We start from the raw sequence: 20,383 nt of genomic DNA, 5'->3' as shown, positions 1-20,383 counted from the left end.
AATAAACAAAAAGTTCATAAGAACAACAATTGTTTGATCAAAAATCCAAATCTTTCAAAATATTTTAAATGCTTTTACTGTCACTTACATCAATTAAATCCATCCTTGTCCAATGAAAATATCTTACTGATTTCTATCATTTTTCTGGATGGTTCCACTACACCTCCAGTGCTCTCTTTTAAAGTTATTTTCAAAATGATGCAATAAATGCATCAGGCATCAATGAACACAATGTCGGGTATGTGAAAAAGTGTAGCCCAAGTGTAGAAATGATTCGAATTTACACAAATTCTATTGAATTTGAATAAACACGATTCAAAAATATACAAATCCAATTCGTAAATCCAAATCATGATTCGTAAATTCAAAACACGATTCATAAATACACAAATTCAATTCATAAATTCAAAACATGATTCATAATTACACAAATTCAATTCATAAATTCAAAACACGATTCATAAATTCACAAATTCAATTCGTAAATTTAAAACACGATTCATAAATACACAAATCCAATTCGTAAATTCAAAACACGATTCATAAATACACAAATCCAATTCGTAAATTCAAAACATGATTCAAAAATACACAAATCTAATTGGTTAATTCAAAACACAATTCATAAATACACAAATCCAAATCATAAATTCAAAACATTGACAAATTAAAGTCTGATTCAAACATGGCTTATAATCCTTTAATGACAGTTAGTGGTTTGAATCTTTGAATCACTGAATGCTTCACTGAATCAACTGAACAGAAGTCTCTTATTCAGTGGTCATTGACTCTAGTTTTTAACTTTTTCAAGAAACGTATATCCAGCACAATAATATCAACACAATCTGAAAGCTAGTCAAACTCCTTTTTTAAAGCAAAAAAATCAAATGTAAAATTAGTCACAATGCTAGTCTTATGTTGCACAAGTATATTTTCTGGCAGTACAAAAATTACAGTATTACAATATTAATTAAAGATGTTCCATTAAGATATGTTGTATATTTTCTACTGTAAACAGTATAAGACCGGTTTTGATTAGGAATGTAGAGTTGAAGTCAGAATTATTAGCCCCCCTGAATTATTAGCCTCCCTGTTTATTTTTTCCCCAATAGCTTAAAAAATTGCTTAAAGGGGCTAATAATACTGACCTTAAAATGATTCATAAAAAAAATTAAAACTGCTTTTATTATAGCCGAAATAAAACAAATAAGACTTTCTCCAGAAGAAAAAATATTATCAGACATACTGTGAAAATTTCCTTGCTCTGTTAAATATAATTTGGGAAATATTTTAAAAAAGACAAAAATATTCAAAGGGGGATTAATAATTCTGACTTCAATTGTATATATGTAACCAGTCTGTCTAATACTAAAAACGTATAAATACACAAATCCAAATCATAAATTCAAAACACGATTCATAAATGCACAAATCCAATTCGTAAATTCAAAACACGATTCATAAATACACAAATCCAATTCATAAATTCGAAACACGATTCAAAAATACACAAATCCAATTCGGAAATTCAAAACACGATTCATAAATACACAAATCCAATTCGGAAATTCAAAACACGATTCATAAATACACAAATCCAATTCGGAAATTCAAAACACGATTTATAAATACACAAATCCAGTTCGTTAATTAAAAACACGATTAAAAAATACACAAATCCAATTCGCAAATTTAAATCATGATTTATAAATACACAAATTCAATTCATAAATTCAAAACACGATTCATGAATACACAAATCCATTTCATAAATTAAAATCATGATTCATGAATACACAAATCCAATTCGTAAATTCAAAACACGATTCAAAAATACACAAATCCAATTCGGAAATTCAAAACACGATTCAAAAATACACAAATCCAATTCGGAAATTCAAAACACGATTTATAAATACACAAATCCAGTTCGTTAATTAAAAACACGATTCAAAAATATACTAATCTAATTCATTAATTCAAAACACGATTCATAAATACACAAATCCAAATCGTAAATTCAAAACACGATTCATAAATACACAAATCCAATTCGTAAATTCAAAACACGATTCATAAATGCACAAATCCAATCCATAAATTCAAAACACGATTTATAAATACACAAATCTAATTCGGTAATTCAAAACACGATTCATGAATACACAAATCCAATTCGTAGATTCAAAACACGATTCATAAATACACAAATCCAATTCATTTGGCAAAAAAAAATTTTTTAAATTTATTTATTTATTGATTTTTACTTGTGAATTGGGAATTGTGTTTAATTTGGATTTTGTAAATGTCAATTGTGCTGTTCATTTATGAATTTTATTTCGAAATTTTTTTTTTTTGAGACTGATCTGGCCCCTTACTTTAGATCAATTAAATGCATCCTTCCATCATTTATTTATCATTCTGCTGGATGATTCCACCACTCTTTCAGTGCTGCCTTTTAAAGTTATTTTCAAAAGGACGGAATAAATGCATCAGGCTCCTCAGTAACCTTTACCCTGTCTGTGACATGCAAGATTACAGCACAGCCTAGAGCCCACAGGCTGAACATTGGTGCACTTTCAGGAGAAAAACAAATAACAAAACCCTCCGGTTATGCTTGTACCGCACTGACATTACAGCAACTGCTCATTTTTATTGCAGCAACTTTTCAATCGACATGCTCGTGCCGGCAATCGTAGAAGTGCGCTTTTTAATGGCCTGCGACAAAACATTTTCACACCTTGGTTCCACACATTGCGAAACAGACCCTTTTGCGCCACACCTGAGGAACGTGGTTATTATCATCTTTGGATTACGGGGTTGAATTGTTTTTTTTTTTTATGATGATGATGATAAAAACAACATAGTTGAGCAAATAGACAACACGTTGGTTTAATGAGAGAGGGTTGCACTCAATGGGAGGAGATTACAAGCTCTCACATGTGTGGTTTTCAGACACAAACACTGGAGTTGTTGTGTCTGCACGCTTCAGTAGATGCTCTTTTGCTTTTATGATCACGTATTGGAGTCGTTCTGCTGTTTTCTGATGCGTTTCCATCATGGGCTGCAGTTTGTGTGCTATACGGCGATCAGATGAGAACTACAAACTCCTACAAACAACATGTCAGGTAAATAATAAAGACTGTATTTTAGTTGGCTTGTCACTTAAGTTTGTTCATTTTGGATCAGAAATAGCATATTTTGCATATCATTTTTTTCAGAAATATGCTAGTTTGAATTAATCAAGCAATCAAATGAGAATTGCAAACTCCTACAAGGCAAATGTCAAGTAAAAATGAATATTAATGAAGTTATGTTGAGTTGCAGTTGACTTGTCACCGTGTCATTTAGGTTTGTTTATTCTCCGGTAACATCCGCTGGGCGTGAAGGTGTGTTTTAATTTAAACTGATTAAGAAATGTCATTCATTGCTATTGAATTAATCATAATTAGATTAAGACCATTGAACGAGCAATCTGGAATGCCTTGGAGTTCACGCCGTTAGCCTCCGGAGGTTGTTTCGCATGCTAAAAAGGTTGCAAAAGGTTATTTTGCAGACAGAAGGAATGTGTTTTGGAGACGGTGTGTACATTTGACAGGGTCATGAGAGGGTCACACTCCACTGAAGACGAGTGAGAAATGCAAATACTTAATCTCTGTGTGTGTTTATTTCTTTGTTTATGCGGTTGGGTTTAATATAGATCAGCAACATTCCCACAATCACTGTTTAATTAGCTCTCACTGTAATTTAACCTCTGGTTGACCTCTAAGATGTGAACTATTGTCATAAGCTTGTGTGAGTGCCAGGAATAATTAAGATAAATGGAGCAAACCATATATTTACCAGTTTGAATCAGTTTATCGGTACACTACCAAAGGTCTGTGGTCAATATGTTTTTAAAAAGCATCTTAAGACTTCTATAGACTGTGATTTTTAGACATCTTATAAAATCATTACAAATCCCACAGTGTGACATGAACCTTATGAACTTGAATGTGACGTATGTAGAATATGATGTGTGAATCATAAACTATGACGCAAGTTGGTATAGAAAAATAAAACATCAGCATGTGCTAGTGGTAAACAAATAAAGCAAAATGATGCACGCGTTCCTTAAAAGCTGTCTTGATTACAACAGTTGAGCACATTTGTACTCAGTCTTTTTCCAGTCCCAGCTGAAGAGGACTCTGAATTTTATTTTGAGACCAGTCAAGACCACAATTGGATATCCGTATATCGCCTGATTTATATGTTAACATTACTGTGAATGAATGTAAAAAAATCACTTGTTTCTAATTTGGCATTTGGTCTGTCAGATTTGAAATGTTTCTTGTGACAAAAATTGTGTCAAAACCAACTAATTAAAAAAAGTGACTTATGCAAGGCAAGGCAAGGCAAGGCAAGTTTATTTATATAGCACATTTCATACACAGTGGTAATTCAAAGTGCTTTACATAAACAGGAATAAAAGAAACATGTAAAAGAAAAAGAAAAACTAATAATAAAAATGATTAAAAACAGATTAAAACTGATTAAATGTGTGAAAACAGGTTATAAAACTACGAAAAAGAAAAGAAAAACATAATAGTGCGATCTGTCGGACATTCAGTAAAGGCACAGCTAAACAGATGTGTTTCCAGTCTTGATTTGAATGTGCCTAATGTTGGAGCACATCTGATCATTTCTGGAAGCTGATTCCAGCAGCGGGGGGCATAGTTGCTGAAAGACGATTCACCCTGCTATTCATATGATCCTAAAGATCTGAGGGATCTGTTAGGTTTGTATTCAGTGAGTATATCTGTAATGTATTGAGGTCCTAGGCCATTTAGTGATTTATAGACAAGTAATAATACTTGTCTATCTATTCTGAAAGTAACTTGGAGCCAGAGTAAAGACCTGAGGATAGGTGGGATGTGCTGCAACTGTCTGTCTGTCTTTTTGGAAAGGCCGTCGAGGAGGCTGTTACAGTAATCCACTCTGCTGCTGATAAAAGCATCTTAATCTTGCAATGTTTTTAAGATGATAGTATGCTGATTTACTTACTGCTTTGACATGACTATTGAAACTCAGATCTGATTTTTGACCTTATTTTTTGTTGTTTGACCCTTAGTGCCAAGGTACACATTCACCTTGAGAACCTCATCTCTGTTCCCAAATGCAATAACTTCAGCTTTCTCTTTGTTTAACTGAAGAAAGTTAAAGTTATTAGAAAGTTATTAGTGCACTGCACAAAGCAATTTCTTTACTTATAAACATGAGTTGACCCGTAGCCTTTAATTATTAAGTAAATGTGCTTAATTATAGAAATTAAGTTAACAACAGTTCTGAGTTCCAGCTCAGTTTACTCACTTTTTGTCAACTTGTCCCTTTTAAGGCAACAGGTTTACTCAATTTTTAAAGTAATGCGTTTTGTCTTTTTTTAAAGTGTGGTTATTTGTATCACAAATCTCTCAGTTTAAATATGATATTTTAATGTTTTTTTTGCTATTATTTAAATTTTGTTACTAAATATCATGACTATATATGTATTTATACAACAGTTCTGTCTGGTTCTCGAATCTGATTGGCTGATAGCCATGCGATATTCTGCAATATCATAACTACTACAGCCTCCTCACCCTTCTGTATTACTCTGCCCACATAGCGTGACAGCAGATCAACAAACTCACTTCAGTTTGACAAATATTCCTGCTGTTGGACAACATAATGTACTTTTGAGGCTTTTTTTAGGCGAGAACGTAGTTGTTTAGATTGCGACTCTGCCGTTTATTTATAAGGATAGTGCCTATTTTAAATATTTATAATTTCTGAGATACAGAACCATCCACAAGATGGTGACAGAGACTGCATAATAAGCCCTTAGAGGAGAAAAATCCCAGCGTAATTTTAAACTACAGTTGATCAAATCATTATAAAACTTGTAAGTGACTTTCTAAGTCAATCTCTCTCTTTTGTATGTTGTAGTGCTGTATTTATACCATAGTAATTGTAGTGTATTGAGATTGAGATGGGACTCACATATTAGGAATGTGTATATTTTGTGTTCGCCACTCTTTGTAAAACCCTGAGTTACTTTGGTCTGGCATCTGTTTCTAATGAGTCTGTTGTTTTCATTACTGCAGACTAGTTCAGTAAACAGAAAGAAAGAAGAAATGCCTGCATGTGTTTAGCTTTTTTCCTTATTGCAAACACAACAGTAATCTGGTAGTATTTGCGCTGCTTTGGCTTTTTCAGGGTTACTTATTGTGAGATCCTCATTGCAACAGTGAAATACTGGGAAAACTCTGTAGACTGATGGCATTTCATGCCGTTCAGCCCTATATTCTTAAAATGTGTGCAAAATCACCTGTTTTGTCATCACTTCAGATATTACACTGGAGAATCATTCAAATACTAGCTCTAAAGTGACGTTGGTAATTAGCAACAGTTTCTGCTCATCTGACATCAGCTGCAGATGTGAATGAATAGCAGAAGAAAGTACTTCCTCATACATGTGTGATTTTCTCTTTTATATACACGAATATGCCGTCGAACTGTTGCATAAATGCAAAATCACACATCAGTGCGATATTGCTTTAAATCGTCACTGGTGGGACACTAAGACGGCCTCGCACACCTCTCACCTGTGCCGATATACAGCCATAATATATATACCGTGTCCTAAAAAATCCAAGCAAAATTAATTCTGTCAGAATTTCGTCAAAATACCTCCAACTTTAATTATATTTTGTAATTAGATGGCAAATAGATTAAACTATATGGTATGTATATGTTTTTCACCTCACCTTATTTATATCACCGCTTTACCTTGTTAAACAAGGATAACACAAATATTGACAGAACGCTTTAATTTTATTACTTGCAAACTAAAGTAGCACGTGCAGAAATAAAGCAATATTTACATATCAGAGTTATTAATTGCCAAACTCCCATGCAATCTGTCGGACAGTGCAGTGGGTGTGTGGTATGTCTTCTTAGCTTAGTAACATGTCTTCTACAGTGGTGATATTTTCAACAGTACGGGCAGTGCGTGGAAGACAACTCCCCGTCGCATGACATACTGATCAATTTTCACCAACAAGTAATCCAAACCACCTTTTGTTCAGTTTTTAGTCAGAAACTGCAGAAGAAAACGTGAAGCACTGTAGCCTTTCAGTTCTCGTAGACCTTTGTTCAAACTCTTATCTTCATTCAAAAGCATTATTTTTATTTAAGCTTTACGCAGCTAAAAATAAACACGTCATCATTACGCCATCATTACGTCATCACCAAGAAAAGTAAATAAAAGGATTATTCTAATGCACAGATTGCGCTGTTATTCCTGTATGAAATTTAGTCATTCTTATTCCTGTAGCACGATAAGCAGTCTTATTTTTTGTATGATATATTATTGCTTGCTTTTTTTCTTGGACACGAATATATTTTGTGGACACAATTAAGTTATCGTAACATTTACCTTTTTTTTTTTTTGTAGTCCTCAATTTAGTTTGCTTTCCAATAAAAGGCTGGAAACAAATATTCTTTATTTGATTATTTCATTCATTAACAAAAGATCAACAGGTTAATTTAATACATCAAACTAGCTGCAACGCTACATACTGAATTCGTCTTGCTTTAGTGCAACTTTAAAAATGGCTGTAGTCAGGCAAAGCTTGTCTCATTGAATTAAACTCAAGTATATGCAGTGAATTTTCTGCCCCGTGTGCCAAAAGGCGTAAGAGAAACAGTGTGAGCAAGTGAATTTAAAGTAGTTTGTCAGCTCACACATGAATGGGCACACTGACAAAGTTCCCATGTGTGTTATTGCCACTGCAAGATTCCAGAACAGACAGCAGATTGAGTCGCGCTCCCTCAGGACATTAGCCTAGAGATTCGAGTCTTACGGCGCTTTGATAAATGAAGTTCTCTCCCATTAGCTTACTGGCACATAGCCATTTCCTTGTGCGATTCAGAAGCTTTTACACACCCTGTTGGTCTCCAATCGATGAATGAAATCTCACTAACTGTGTGATAATGTTAAAACCGAGCTTCCGGTTATATATATATAAATCACTTTCTGCAATGCTTTTGCAAATTCAGGACTGGCTTTGCAATGTTTAGCCAAAATGAACTGTTTTTAGGTCAAGAAGTCAGTGTTTCATATGACAATATTTGTCCACAGTCGTTCATTCTTAGTCAGCAAATCATTAACTTGCTGGTTAACTGTTCTTAGTGTTTGTATGATTTATTTATTTTTTTGTCATTGGAGTCAACTCACCAAAATATTACTTTTAATAATAATATAGAGTCCATTAACAGGGTTGAATGGACAGTTCTTTTGCGCTTGTGAAAAACAGTCCTCATGTTTAATTTCTCATCTGCTTTACATTACTAGGAAGGTCAAATCTCCCCTCAATAATCTGAAGGTTTTTGGATTTTGCCCTCATTCCTGGGTTTAAGGTTAATGTACAGCCACAAACAGGACTCAAGTTTGATATATTGTCGAGTTGCAATGACAATGCATAGAACTGCAAAGCATACATTAACTTAAAAGTGATAATTTAGGTGTATTCTCTGAACTGTAGTATTTATTTTATAGAAATACTGTCTATAGAATGGTTTCCTTTTGTTAATATACATGTCAGCCTGTCAAAAAGTATAATGGGAAGTGAACATTGAAGAAGCAGAGTTCTTGCAGAATGCAAACTCAGACCTTGCTTAAAGGGTTAGTTCACCCAAAAATGAAAATTCTGTTAGTTATTGCTCACCCTCATTTCAAACCCTTGAGACCTTCATGCATTTTTGAAACACAAATTAAGAAATTTTAGATGAAATCTGAGAGCTGTCTTATCCTCCATTGACAGCAATGGTCATAGTAAGCCCACACGGAATCTGCGTGCGCAGAATTCCGCAGATTTTTAGCCCATAAATAAATCATAAATTCTGTTTATTTACTCGAGTAAATGTGTGTAAATCTATATTTATTCAGTTTTTTAATTAATTACAGTAATATTATTGACTAATATTAAAATGTTCATCTGATTTATGTACAATGCAGTTTGTACAGTAGTATTTTCTGTCTTTTAGTAGAGATATTATATGAGACCTGCTTTGTTTACCAATAAAAGTCAATCTAATTGCATTTGCATTTTAAAAATTAAATAAAAGTTAAAAAGATATTAGTTTTTATTTCACATATTAAGGTTTTAGTTATGATACTCCAAAAATAATTCCGCAGAAATCCGCCGATTTTTACCAAAGTTCTCCACAGAAATGGCAAAAAACGTCCGCAGATTTCATCTGGCCCTATTAAAAGTGCAGAAAAGGATCCAAAACCATTGTCAAAACAATCCTTCAGTGCTTCAACTGTAAGCATATGAATCTTCAAGAACACTTGTGTGCCAAAAACCTGGATAAACAACTTTGTTCCAGATCAGTTTACACTCCATGTTTCCTATGGACAATACAACATTTGTGTGTTGTACTGCTTACTCTAATGGCAATACTTCATACTGCCTTTAGTAAACACACACCTCGAGGACCTGGTGAGGAAGATAAGACATTGTCCTTTTTAGGTTTTTGGCACACAAAACTGCTCTTGGAGCTTTGTATGTAATCTTGGATTCAATCTAAAATATCTTAATTTGTGTTCTGAAGATGAATGAAGATCTCAGGGGATTGGAACGACATGAGAGTAAGAACTTAATTTTCATTTTTGGGTGAACTAAGCTGTATCTGTTCATTTTCCATCACTTATCTGGTGTAGGGGCAGCAGTCTCACCAAGGAACCTCAAACTTTCCTCTATCCAGAGCCTTCCTCCTATTCCTTTCTTTGGGAGGATCACAAGGTGCTCTCAGCCCAAGAAACTTTGGGCGCACTCACACTATGCTATCCGAACTGTGCACAGGCGCGTTTCTTGATTTGTTTGAGAAGTGTGAGTGCTCTGAATCAAGCACGGTTCAGTTGGCCAGCCCTGGCCCAGTTGGAAGAGGCGTGCCAGAGGGCGGTTCACTTGGGCTTTGGCGCGGTATGCTTGTAGTGTAGGTGCAAAGGGCACCTGAGCATGAAACTTAGGATGCGACGACACTTTTAGAGGACTGTTTCATGTGAATTTATTAATCATTTTTAATTTTCAATGAACGTAAACTGTCGTAGTTTATTAAAGACGTAAATCCCTCACTGCACGCCAGCTGGACCTTCAGTAAACCTCCTAATACGTGCAGCACGAGGACTTTTATGATATATTATGAGTGTCAAAGATGGTGGATCTGTTCGCCAAAGTATCACCGCATCCCAAATAACTAAAAATAATACAAAACGATATAACTAAAGCAATCTCCACTGTGCTGAGCGAGAGGGCTTCTCTTCCTGTTAAACTGAACAGTCGCATCATCGATGACTTAAGCGTGCTCAGGTCTGGTAGGTAAAAAATGCCATGTGAGTGCAGGCCGAGGGGGAGAGGGGATAAGGACAATCACGCTGTGTCACGGTTTAAGGCAACTGTACCTAATGTGAGTGCACCCACAGTCCCTCTAGCATGTCATGGGTCTTCCCTGGCTCCTCCTACTAGTGGGACAACCCTGGAACCCCTACCTAGGTAGGCATTCAATACAGTCTCGACTGGCTTCTCTCGATGTTGAGGAGCAGCAGCTCTACTCCCAATCCTCCCGGTTGAGAGAGCTCTTCAACCTATGGATGGTGCACCCTGCCAAGGAAGCTCATTTTGTCCACTTATATCTGAGGTCTTGTCCTTTCGGACATGAACATAGGTAAACTTACTGGTCAATCTATGTTCTCTTACCTACGGTCATGATCTTTGGGTTAACTACTAGAGCTTTGCCTTTGGGCTCACCTCCTTCTTTACCACAACGGACCAGTTATTGGTTTAAGACTGGTGCTCAAACCTGTTCCTGGAGATCTACCTTCCTGCAGAGTTCAGTTCCAACCTTGATCAAACACACTTGAACCAATTAATTAGAACCTGAACAGCCCATTACAGACAAGTGTGTTTGATCTGAAATCTGCAGGAAGGTAGAAGCTTGGTCACCCCTGGTTTAAGATAATTAAATTCACAGCCATTGGAGTAATTCACTAATAATATGTCATCTATCTCAAAAGAGCTAGTCCAATTTTTTTAAATGACAAAATTGAAAAATGTGTTGCTGAAAAATAAACTAATGTTGCCTTTCTTTTAAAAAGTGCATTCACGTGACACCAATTAGCAACTAAATAGAAAAAGTTATGCTCGTTTACACCTTAGGGACCTAAAAACAAGCTTTTGGAAACAGGACTTAAAGTGCAGGACAATAATGGTTGATTACAGGACCGTAGAAAAATTCAAATGTGCACAGAGCCATATTGTTTCTTCACAAAGGTCACATTTATACTAGTTACTCAATTCTACTAATGGCAGACATAAGAGGACCATCAAACATTGGAGAAAAACAAAATACATGAATTCTAATGATGACATCAACTCAAGTGAACACCGACTGCAATCACATGACTCTTGGAAGACGAAGGCTAAACACAGAGGAATCATGCTGAAGTTATATTTTGTGCTGACCTTTAAAGACAGTACAGCATCAACCACTACTCTTTTTAATGGCACAATGGGGGACAAAGACTCCTCCTAGGGGACCTTTACAGGTGGTACAGAAAGCAAAACGCTTGACATATCATTTTGATTGTATCTAGTGCAAATTGGGTAATTTCTTATTTCTTTTCTTTCCAGCTCACTCTAACCTTGGTTGTTTTGAAAAGTTTGTAGCGTAATTGCATATGCTACAATATCAGATATTGGTCACTTCTTAAAGAAGATTTAAGCCGATGCAAGAAATAATGGATTAAGAAATCAAAATTGTGCATTAAGATATGCAAGTAGATAAGGGGAAAAAAGTTTTCAAAATTGTAATGAGATGAGAATAGGTGTTGTTTAATAGTTTTAGCACAACTTCCACTGGGTTCTATTCAGAAGGGCTGGTGCCCTAATCTCTATGAAGAGTCCCATTGAAGGGATTAGAGCCTAGAGATGAGCACTTCCATACTGAATGCAGTGTGAGAGCCCAAACAACTTCCCTGTGTGATCATGGCCTGAAGTATCCATCAGTTTCATCCCTCATTCCAAAAGGCACTTCAAAGTGGCCGGCTTTAGCGTTTTTTTTTTTTTTTTTTGTGGAATATAACTTTAATAAGGCAGCTATGATTGTTTTCACTCTGAAGTGACCTTTGGAAGGCGATATATATCCCATTTGGAACATAGCATTCAATCAATGGTTTTGATTCAAATGTTGACTACTGTATATGTGTCTAAGGTTTCATCGCAAACTACTGATCTGTCATGACTAAAAATCTCCAGATATGCTTTTTCGGAGTGACAGTGACCACTTCGTATGCATCAGTACAAAAGTCCCATGAGAGCCAAGAGTCTATTATCAATTTAAGACACATTTCAAGAAAAAGGTTCAAGTACAAACAACAAAAAATGGTTAAAAATACTATTGTAAGTTAAGGTTCATTGGAGTTTTTATGATTTTAATTGCATAAAGGCAGGGCCACTGCTGGCCAAAAGGGTACTAAGCGAAATTTAACTGTGGTTATATTATTGATCTTTCAGAAACCACAGAATATTAGTCAGTTTTGTTATTTCCAAAAGTTATGTAAAAAGATGAAAACAACTGGCCTTTTTATAGCACATCAATTTTATGATGTAAAGACTAAAGAGATTTTATAGTCATTGCAGCGATATAACGAAATTAACTTGTCAGCTCTCAGAGAGAACAGCAGCAATAAGAAATGTATAGGAATAGACAAAACCATAAACAAAGATAACTGCACTGAATTATAATAAATAATACATACAGTGAAATAATCGTGCAGTGCATCTTTGTAACTGGTGTGCAAACAGAATTGTAAAGTACTGCACAACTTAAGAATAATAATAACTGAGTTTGTGTAATTAGCAGCAACATAGGGAAGAGAGGGGCAAACAGATTGATTTATTATAAAAAGTCATAGAACATGTCCTATCATACAGTAGTTCAAAACACAATGCACAGCAGCAAAGCAAGAAACCGAATGTAAACAACAAATCAGGCAGATTTTGTGCAGTTGTGGTGAAGTAAAACTTTAGCCTCATTAATTTACTTATTGGTAAAATTTGGTTTACCAACCAAAAATATGTTTTCCAGATTCATAGACATAAGTTACCTGAAAGTGATGCACGCTATTCATCTTGTACTTTTTTCCTCTTCTCGGCTCCAGACTGCTATTGACTGTTAGCAGTCGCAGACACAAGTAGGCCCAGCTGTGCGGAAAAAAATTGCGTCACGTATTTTTTTTGCGTTCGCCATAAAATGCATTTTTTAAATGTATTTATCAACATTTTATCAATATATTTTATTTACACTTAGTTTATGTTAATATTACAAATATAAATATTAATAATCTATTTTTAAGCAACCGAGATGGTGCCCCCCTCTGGAGGTCGTTCCCTACGCAACCTGCATACTCTGCGTATAGGGAGCGGCTGTACTGCGTATAGGGGTTTCTTACATGATTCTGTGTATTATAAATGCAGGGCTGCTATCATAAAACTAAAATTGAAGTTACTAAAAGAAGTAAATGTACAGCAGAGGAAATAGGGAAAAAAAATTAAGAATTCCAACCCTAATCCCATACTTACACTACCTGACAAAGTCTTGACGTCGATCCCAGTTTTAATAATAATTTGAGTTCTAGTTGATCATTTGGAAAAGTGGCAGAAGGTAGATCTGTTGAACTGCATACCAATCATCATAAATACTGCAGAAGACCTATCGGAACCCGCATGGACCCAAAATTCTCAAAAAAAAAAAAATCAATAAAGTTTGGTGAAGCAAAAGGCATGGTTTGGGGTTACATTCAGTATGGGGGCGTGCGAGAGATCTGCGAGAGTGGATGGCAACATCAACAGTCTGAGGTTTCAAGATATTTTTGCTCCCCATTACATTACAAACCACAAGTGAGGGCAAATTCTTAAGCAGGATAGTGCTCATTTTCAGTCGTCAGTTTCCACATCAAAGTTCCTGAAAGCTAAGAAGGTCAAGGTGCTTCAGGATTGGCCAGCCCTGTCGCCTGACATGAACATTATTGAGCATGACTGGGGAAAATGAAGGAGGCGGCATTGAAGATGAATATAAAGAATCTTGATGATCTCTGGGAGTCCTGCAAGAACGTGTTCTTTGCCATTCCAGATGACTTTACTAATAAAGTTATATAGACCTCATCAAGATGGCGCCGCAGATGGCCGCCTCAGTGTGGAGCTCTCCAGTGTTTGCACTGTTTTTGTTAATTTGTCCTGTTTTATGTTTATCAAACACAATCAGTTACACCAGGGACGAGCTGCTGAACAGCTCGGCAGTGCTCACCAACTAATCAAGAACCAGATTTTGACTTCTCTGGCGTTTTGTGGAACATTATCGTCGGTGGAGCAGCTGCACTGTGGAATCGCTACAAGACGCGCAAGCGTGGGAAGCGAGCCGGCACGCTTGTCAGGCTGAGACAGCGCGGCATCAGAACGTCACTGCCCAGCATCTATCTGGCAAATCTCCACTCTCTTCCTAACAAAATGGACGAACTACTTCTGCTCACACGCAAAAACAAGAACTTTAACAACTCTGCTGCGCTGTGTTTCACAGAAACCTGGCTAAACGAAGCCATTTCGGACAGTGCATTACACCTACTGGACTATCAGCTGTACAGAGCAGATCGCGATACGGAGTCAACGGGCAAAACGCACAGTGGTGGGACATGCTTTTACATCAAAAGAAGGTGGTGTACGGATGTAACTGTGTTAAAGAAGATGTGCTGTCCTGATGTGGAAGTGCTTTTCATTAACTGTAAGTCGTTTTATTCACCAAGAGAGTTTTCCTCGTTCATTCTCGTCTGTGTTTACATTCCACCGCAAGCACACGTGAGTACTGCGCTGCAACAGCTGGCTGATCTGATCACAGAGACAGAACAACAACACCCGGACTCTGTTTTTATCATTCTTGGTGACTTTAATCAGGCCAAACTCACACATGAGCTGCCTCAATTCAAACAGAACATTACATGCCACACCAGAGACAATAACATTTTGGAACATTGCTACACCACAATAAAGGATGCATATCGCTCCGTCGCCAGAGCAGCTCTAGGACTCTCCAATCACTGCCTGGTTCATCTTATACCAAATTACAGGCAAAAACTTAACTACTAAGCCAGTATTAAGGACTGTTAAGAGATGGATCAACGACACAGAACAAGTCCTACAAGCCTGTTTTGAATGCACTGACTGGAGTGTTTTTGAATCTGCAGCCACACTGCCTCACTGCCTCTTTGAACTTTTACCTTCTGGTCGACGCTACAGAGCACTGCGCACCAGAACAGCCCGACACAGAAACAGTTTCTTCCCTCAGGCAATCCATCTCATGAACACTTGATGATAATAATTGCGGAACCAACATCACTACTTGCTATACACTTTTATACACATATACACTTATTTAACAACACACTTTACATGCCAATTTGCACATAACAGCTGCACATATAACGTTGTATATAGTAATAAACATGTACATACACTTGTCAATCTGTATATTTGCACTCACTACTTACTTCTATTTTAAAAAAAATATATTTATTATCTGTTTTTTGTCCTGTCTCTGTAATCCTGTTGCACTGTAGAAGCTCTGTCACGAAAACAAATTCCTCGTATGTGTGAACATACCTGGCAATAAAGCTCTTTCTGATTCTGATTCTGATTCTGATTCTCAGACCTGGACGAGCTCACAGAGACTGTAACATCATACATCAGTTTCTGTGAGGAGTTATGCATCCCTACCAGGACCTACTATCATTTAACAATGAAAAACCATGGTTCACACCAAAACTCAGACAGCTTCGTCAAGCCAAAGAGGATGCTTACAGGAGTGTGGACAGAATCTTGTACAATCAGGCCAGGAACACATTGACAAAGGAGATTGGTGTGGCTAAGAACCACTATACCAAAAAGCTGCAAAACCAGTTTTCTGCCAACGACCCTGCATCAGTGTGGAGAGGCTTGAAGGATTTTACTAACTACAAGACACCGTCCCCAAGTATCGACAGCAATAAACATCTTGCAAACGAGCTGAATATGTTCTACTGTAGATTTGACACCTCTGACCAGACACCTCACACCCGCCCGGACCATCTCCCTACACAGCCATCAACACCACATCAACACAGCTCGGACCATCTCCCTACACAGCCATCAACACCACATCAACACAGCTCGGACCATCTCTCTACACAGCCATCAACACCACATCAACACAGCCCGGACCATCTCCCTACACAGCCATCAACACCTCCAGCCATCTTCCTCTCCCCCCTGCACTTCTGATCAGTGAGGATAATGTGCGTCAGATCTTCAGTAAACAGAAGATAGGAAAGCGCCAGGCCCAGACGTTGTTTCCCCAGCCTGTCTGAGAACCTGCGCTGACCAGCTGGCTCCCATTTTCTCACATATCTTCAACAGATCACTGGAACAGCACAAAGTTCCATCCTGCTTTAAGCGCTTCACTATCATCCCAATCCAGAAGAAGCCAAAGATCACAGGACTCAGTGACTACAGACCTGTTGTCTTAACATCTGTGGCCATTAAGTCATTCGAAAGACTTGTGCTAGCATATCTGAAGGACATCACTGGACCTCTGCTGGACCCCCTGCAGTTTGCCTATAGAGCAAACCGGTCTGTGAATGATGCAGTCAACATGGGACTGCATTATACCCTACAACATCTGGACAAACCAAGGAACTACGCAAGGATTCTGTTTGCGGACTTCAATTCTGCCTTTAACACCATTGTCCCATCACTGCTCAAGTACAAACTGACCCAGCTGTCTGTTCCTAGCTCTGTCTGTCAATGGATTAACAGCTTTCTGACAGATAGACAGCAGCTAGTCAGAATGGGCAAAATCACATCCGACAGCCGCACCATCCGCACTGGTGCCCCCCAGGGATGTGTTCTTTCTCCACCGCTCTTCTCCCTGTACACCAAGGACTGCAAAAGACCCCTCCATCTGGAACGGTGACGAGTCTGCATACACACAGGAGGTGGAGCGGCTGGTTTATGGTGCAGATACAACAACCTGGAGCTGAACACACTCCACTGAACACAGTGGAGATGATAGTGGACTTTAGAAGAACTTTTTTTTTTCTTCTCAGATTTATTTTGTGTTGTCACTTGTCACTTTATGTACACTGGAAGCTTCTGTAGCCAAAACAAATTCCTTGTGTGTGTGAAGCACATTTGGCAATAAAACTGATTCTGATTAAGTCATTGCAAATATTTATGGATGCAATAGTCCAAGCTCATGGGAGTCAGACCTTTCTGTCTTAATTAAATAATTAAGAATCAAGGCATGATCGTATTTGATTTTAGTAAAATAAGCGTAATCTAGAGGACTTTGTCTTTCATATAAGCCACTTCTGATACCAAATGATTGACTAGAAGTCACGTTATTATTTGTTGTTCCTAAAACTTTTATCAGGTAGTGTACATTGTTATTCTGAAACATTTTCCACCATTTGACTGAAATATCTTCTCTATTCTCTTTGTGCAGATAAATGGAAAGAGTCTTTCAGTTGCCACCCATGATCAAGCAGTTGAGGCATTCCAAACTACCGAAGATCCCATTGAGGTTGAGGTACTACGCAGGGTTACGCACAAGACTTGCAAGGCTCTCAAACCAGCCTGTGGAATGGACAACAGCACTCAGACCAACATTACACTGCAATATTTTAAACATATAGAGACTATGGCCCAGTTACCATCACCCACAACACCACAGAGTATGGCTATTCTGAAACAGTAAGTGCTAGTCAGTTTTACAAACATTTGTTCTACCATGTCATAAAAGTATATCAATTATATTTTTAATTTAATGTGTTAATATGTGTTGTATCAAAGGTGTCAAAAAGCTAGATGTGACTCACCTTACCCCCCAGACTTTGATGACTGTGTAGAGAAAAACATTGAGAGTAAAGGACTGGAATATGAGGTATTGTGTTTGTATAGATGCGTCTTCACACTCTATTGCATGATACATGTTTAATTGGAGCATCTCCTGGGGTTATTTTTAATTTCGTATACCTGCTAACATTTCCCCAAGTACATTTTAATTACACATGAATTTATCATGCATTTATCTATGAGCTGCAGAGAGCACTGCAAATTCTGAAAGCTTTGGCTTACATGATGACATTGAGTAAAATGCTTAATCTTTTTCACCCTCTTCAATTCAGTTCAATTATCTGTTTAATAGGAGGTGGATCTCCAGAGGAAAAACACTCAGGATAAGTTTGGCCTAATGTTGTGTTACAAGATGGATGATGAGAAGACTACCATTTATGTTAGCAAGGTAGGGTTATACAGCGGTACATTTTGCATCAAAAGTCTGTGCAGACTTGGATATTCCAGTCTGGTCCAAGCTCAACTGTTAAGACTAAACTCACTGTCCTTAGATTGATCCAGAAGGAATTGCAGCAAAGGATGGTAGAATCCAAGAAGGAGACCAGATCATCCAGGTAGAAAACATACCTTTGCCTTTTTGGAATATTTGGACAAAATGTATAACAAAACGATTTTATTCTCTATGTTGAAGATCAATGGAGAAGATATTCAGAGCCATAAGGTGGCAGTAGCACTTCTGACCACGGAGGACAGTAAGAATGTGTCCATCCTAGTAGCTCGACCAAAAAGACAGGTCTGTTACTGGTTCTGTAATCTCACAGAAAATATTTTAGTAAGAATCATTTGTTTTATATCAGGGGTCCTGTTCTTGCTCCTGTTAGACCACCTTTCAACAATGTTAAGCTCCAAACCTATTCAAATACACCTGAACTGGATCCCTTATTTCTACCCGTTCCCTTAGACCAGGGCTGTCTAAACTCAGTCCTGAAGGGCCAGTGTCCTGCATATTTTAGTTCCAACCCCAATTAACACACCTGGATCAGCTAATCAAACTTTTTTAGGTATAGTAGAAACTTCCAGGGAGGTGTGTTTAGGCAAGTTGGAGAACTGTGTTTGGACAACCCTGCCTTAGAGCACAAGTTTAAAATTTAGTTGCTAGAGAGCCTCAGCTCTGCATAGTTTAGTTCCAACCCTAATTAAACACTCCTGATCAAACTAATTGGGCCCTTTAGGTTTGTTTGAAACCTACAGGTAAAGCTGCTGTCACACTGGGCTTTGTGTGTGCGAAATTCTGTCGTACGGCGCTGCGAAAAGGGGTGGGATTAAACAAGATGATTAGACATTAAAAAAGCGAGCAATTGCTCCATGTTTTAAATTTCTGTTTTAAAGAGGTCCTTTGTTTTAAAGAGGTCCTGTTTTGATCCTCGATTGGTCTTACGCAGTCAAGTGATGCAATTTCACAGGTCAGAGTTCACCAAGCTTGAACTTTGCACCGTAGCAACATGCGAAACTTGATGCATGACCGTGCGTTTCCGGTCTGACGCATTCACATGCGTATGAATGAAAGTCTATGGGAGGAAAAGCCCAGTGTGACCGCAGCTTCAGTGTGTTGAAACAGGGTTATCACTAAACTGGGCAGGGCAGCAGCCTTCCAGGAATTGAATTTGATAGGGACAGAATACATAACATAACTACAGTGGTCAACATAAGAAGTGAATCAAAAAACTTGTCCTAAAAAGAATGGGTTTTGTTCAGTAGGTTTTAGAACAACATTGAAAGTTTTTGATTCACTTCAAATGTTGACCACTCTACTACATTTTTGTTTGACATAGTACTTTGTGTAAGGTATAATAAATATTTGTTTGAAGTGCTAGCAAGCCCTTCTCACTCCAAGCAAAATATTTTAGATCAGTGTTTCTCAACCATGTTCCTGGAGTCCCACCAGCTCTGCACATTTCCCGTGCCTCCTTAACCAAACACACCTGATTCAGATCATCAGATTATTTATAGAGACTGAAAGACTTGTAATGGGTGTGACAGACAAAGGAGTTGTCTCGTGCAGTTTTGGAGGTCCTCCAGGAACGTGGTTGAGAAACACTGTATTAGATGACCCCTACCCCTTCAAATGCAAAACAGGGAAATAGGATTGGCTTAAAGCTCTGAGGGGAGATGGACTTCTAGAAGCAGGTATGCAGATCCCTGATTATAGTAGAAGTATAACGTTGCATTACAATTTGGGTCATAGGATGTTTGCTGGTTGGAGGAGGACTTGAAAATGGGCATTTTTGAGCAACTGAATGACAAGGTCAAAGAGTTTGATACAAGTATGCTGCAGCAGGTATGATATTAATAGTCAAGTCATCAGTAAATTGTTTTCCAAAAAAAGGGGTCATTAAAAGATTTTTCCTCTCACTTTAACA

General features: G+C 37.4%; 1 protein-coding gene across 1 annotated transcript in view; it reads left to right on the top strand.

Annotated features, from left to right (window-relative positions):
- Positions 1–2,981: 2,981 nt before the first annotated feature.
- Positions 2,982–20,383, top strand: part of pdzrn3a (PDZ domain containing RING finger 3a) — a 20,238-nt gene continuing 2,836 nt past the window's right edge. The window contains exons 1-7 of the mRNA XM_056448883.1: positions 2,982–3,128; positions 17,614–17,861; positions 17,961–18,051; positions 18,316–18,411; positions 18,515–18,577; positions 18,655–18,756; positions 20,209–20,301. Coding sequence (XP_056304858.1) covers positions 3,060–3,128; positions 17,614–17,861; positions 17,961–18,051; positions 18,316–18,411; positions 18,515–18,577; positions 18,655–18,756; positions 20,209–20,301 — 762 coding nt within the window. The 5' untranslated portion in view covers positions 2,982–3,059. The remainder of the gene's footprint in view (positions 3,129–17,613; positions 17,862–17,960; positions 18,052–18,315; positions 18,412–18,514; positions 18,578–18,654; positions 18,757–20,208; positions 20,302–20,383) is intronic.

The sequence above is a fragment of the Danio aesculapii genome, chromosome 23 (genome assembly GCF_903798145.1).
Source record: "Danio aesculapii chromosome 23, fDanAes4.1, whole genome shotgun sequence".
Classification (NCBI taxonomy): Eukaryota; Metazoa; Chordata; class Actinopteri; order Cypriniformes; family Danionidae; genus Danio; species Danio aesculapii.
The sequence above is the reverse complement of the archived record's forward strand: the minus strand, read 5'-3'. Positions and strand labels throughout refer to the sequence as shown.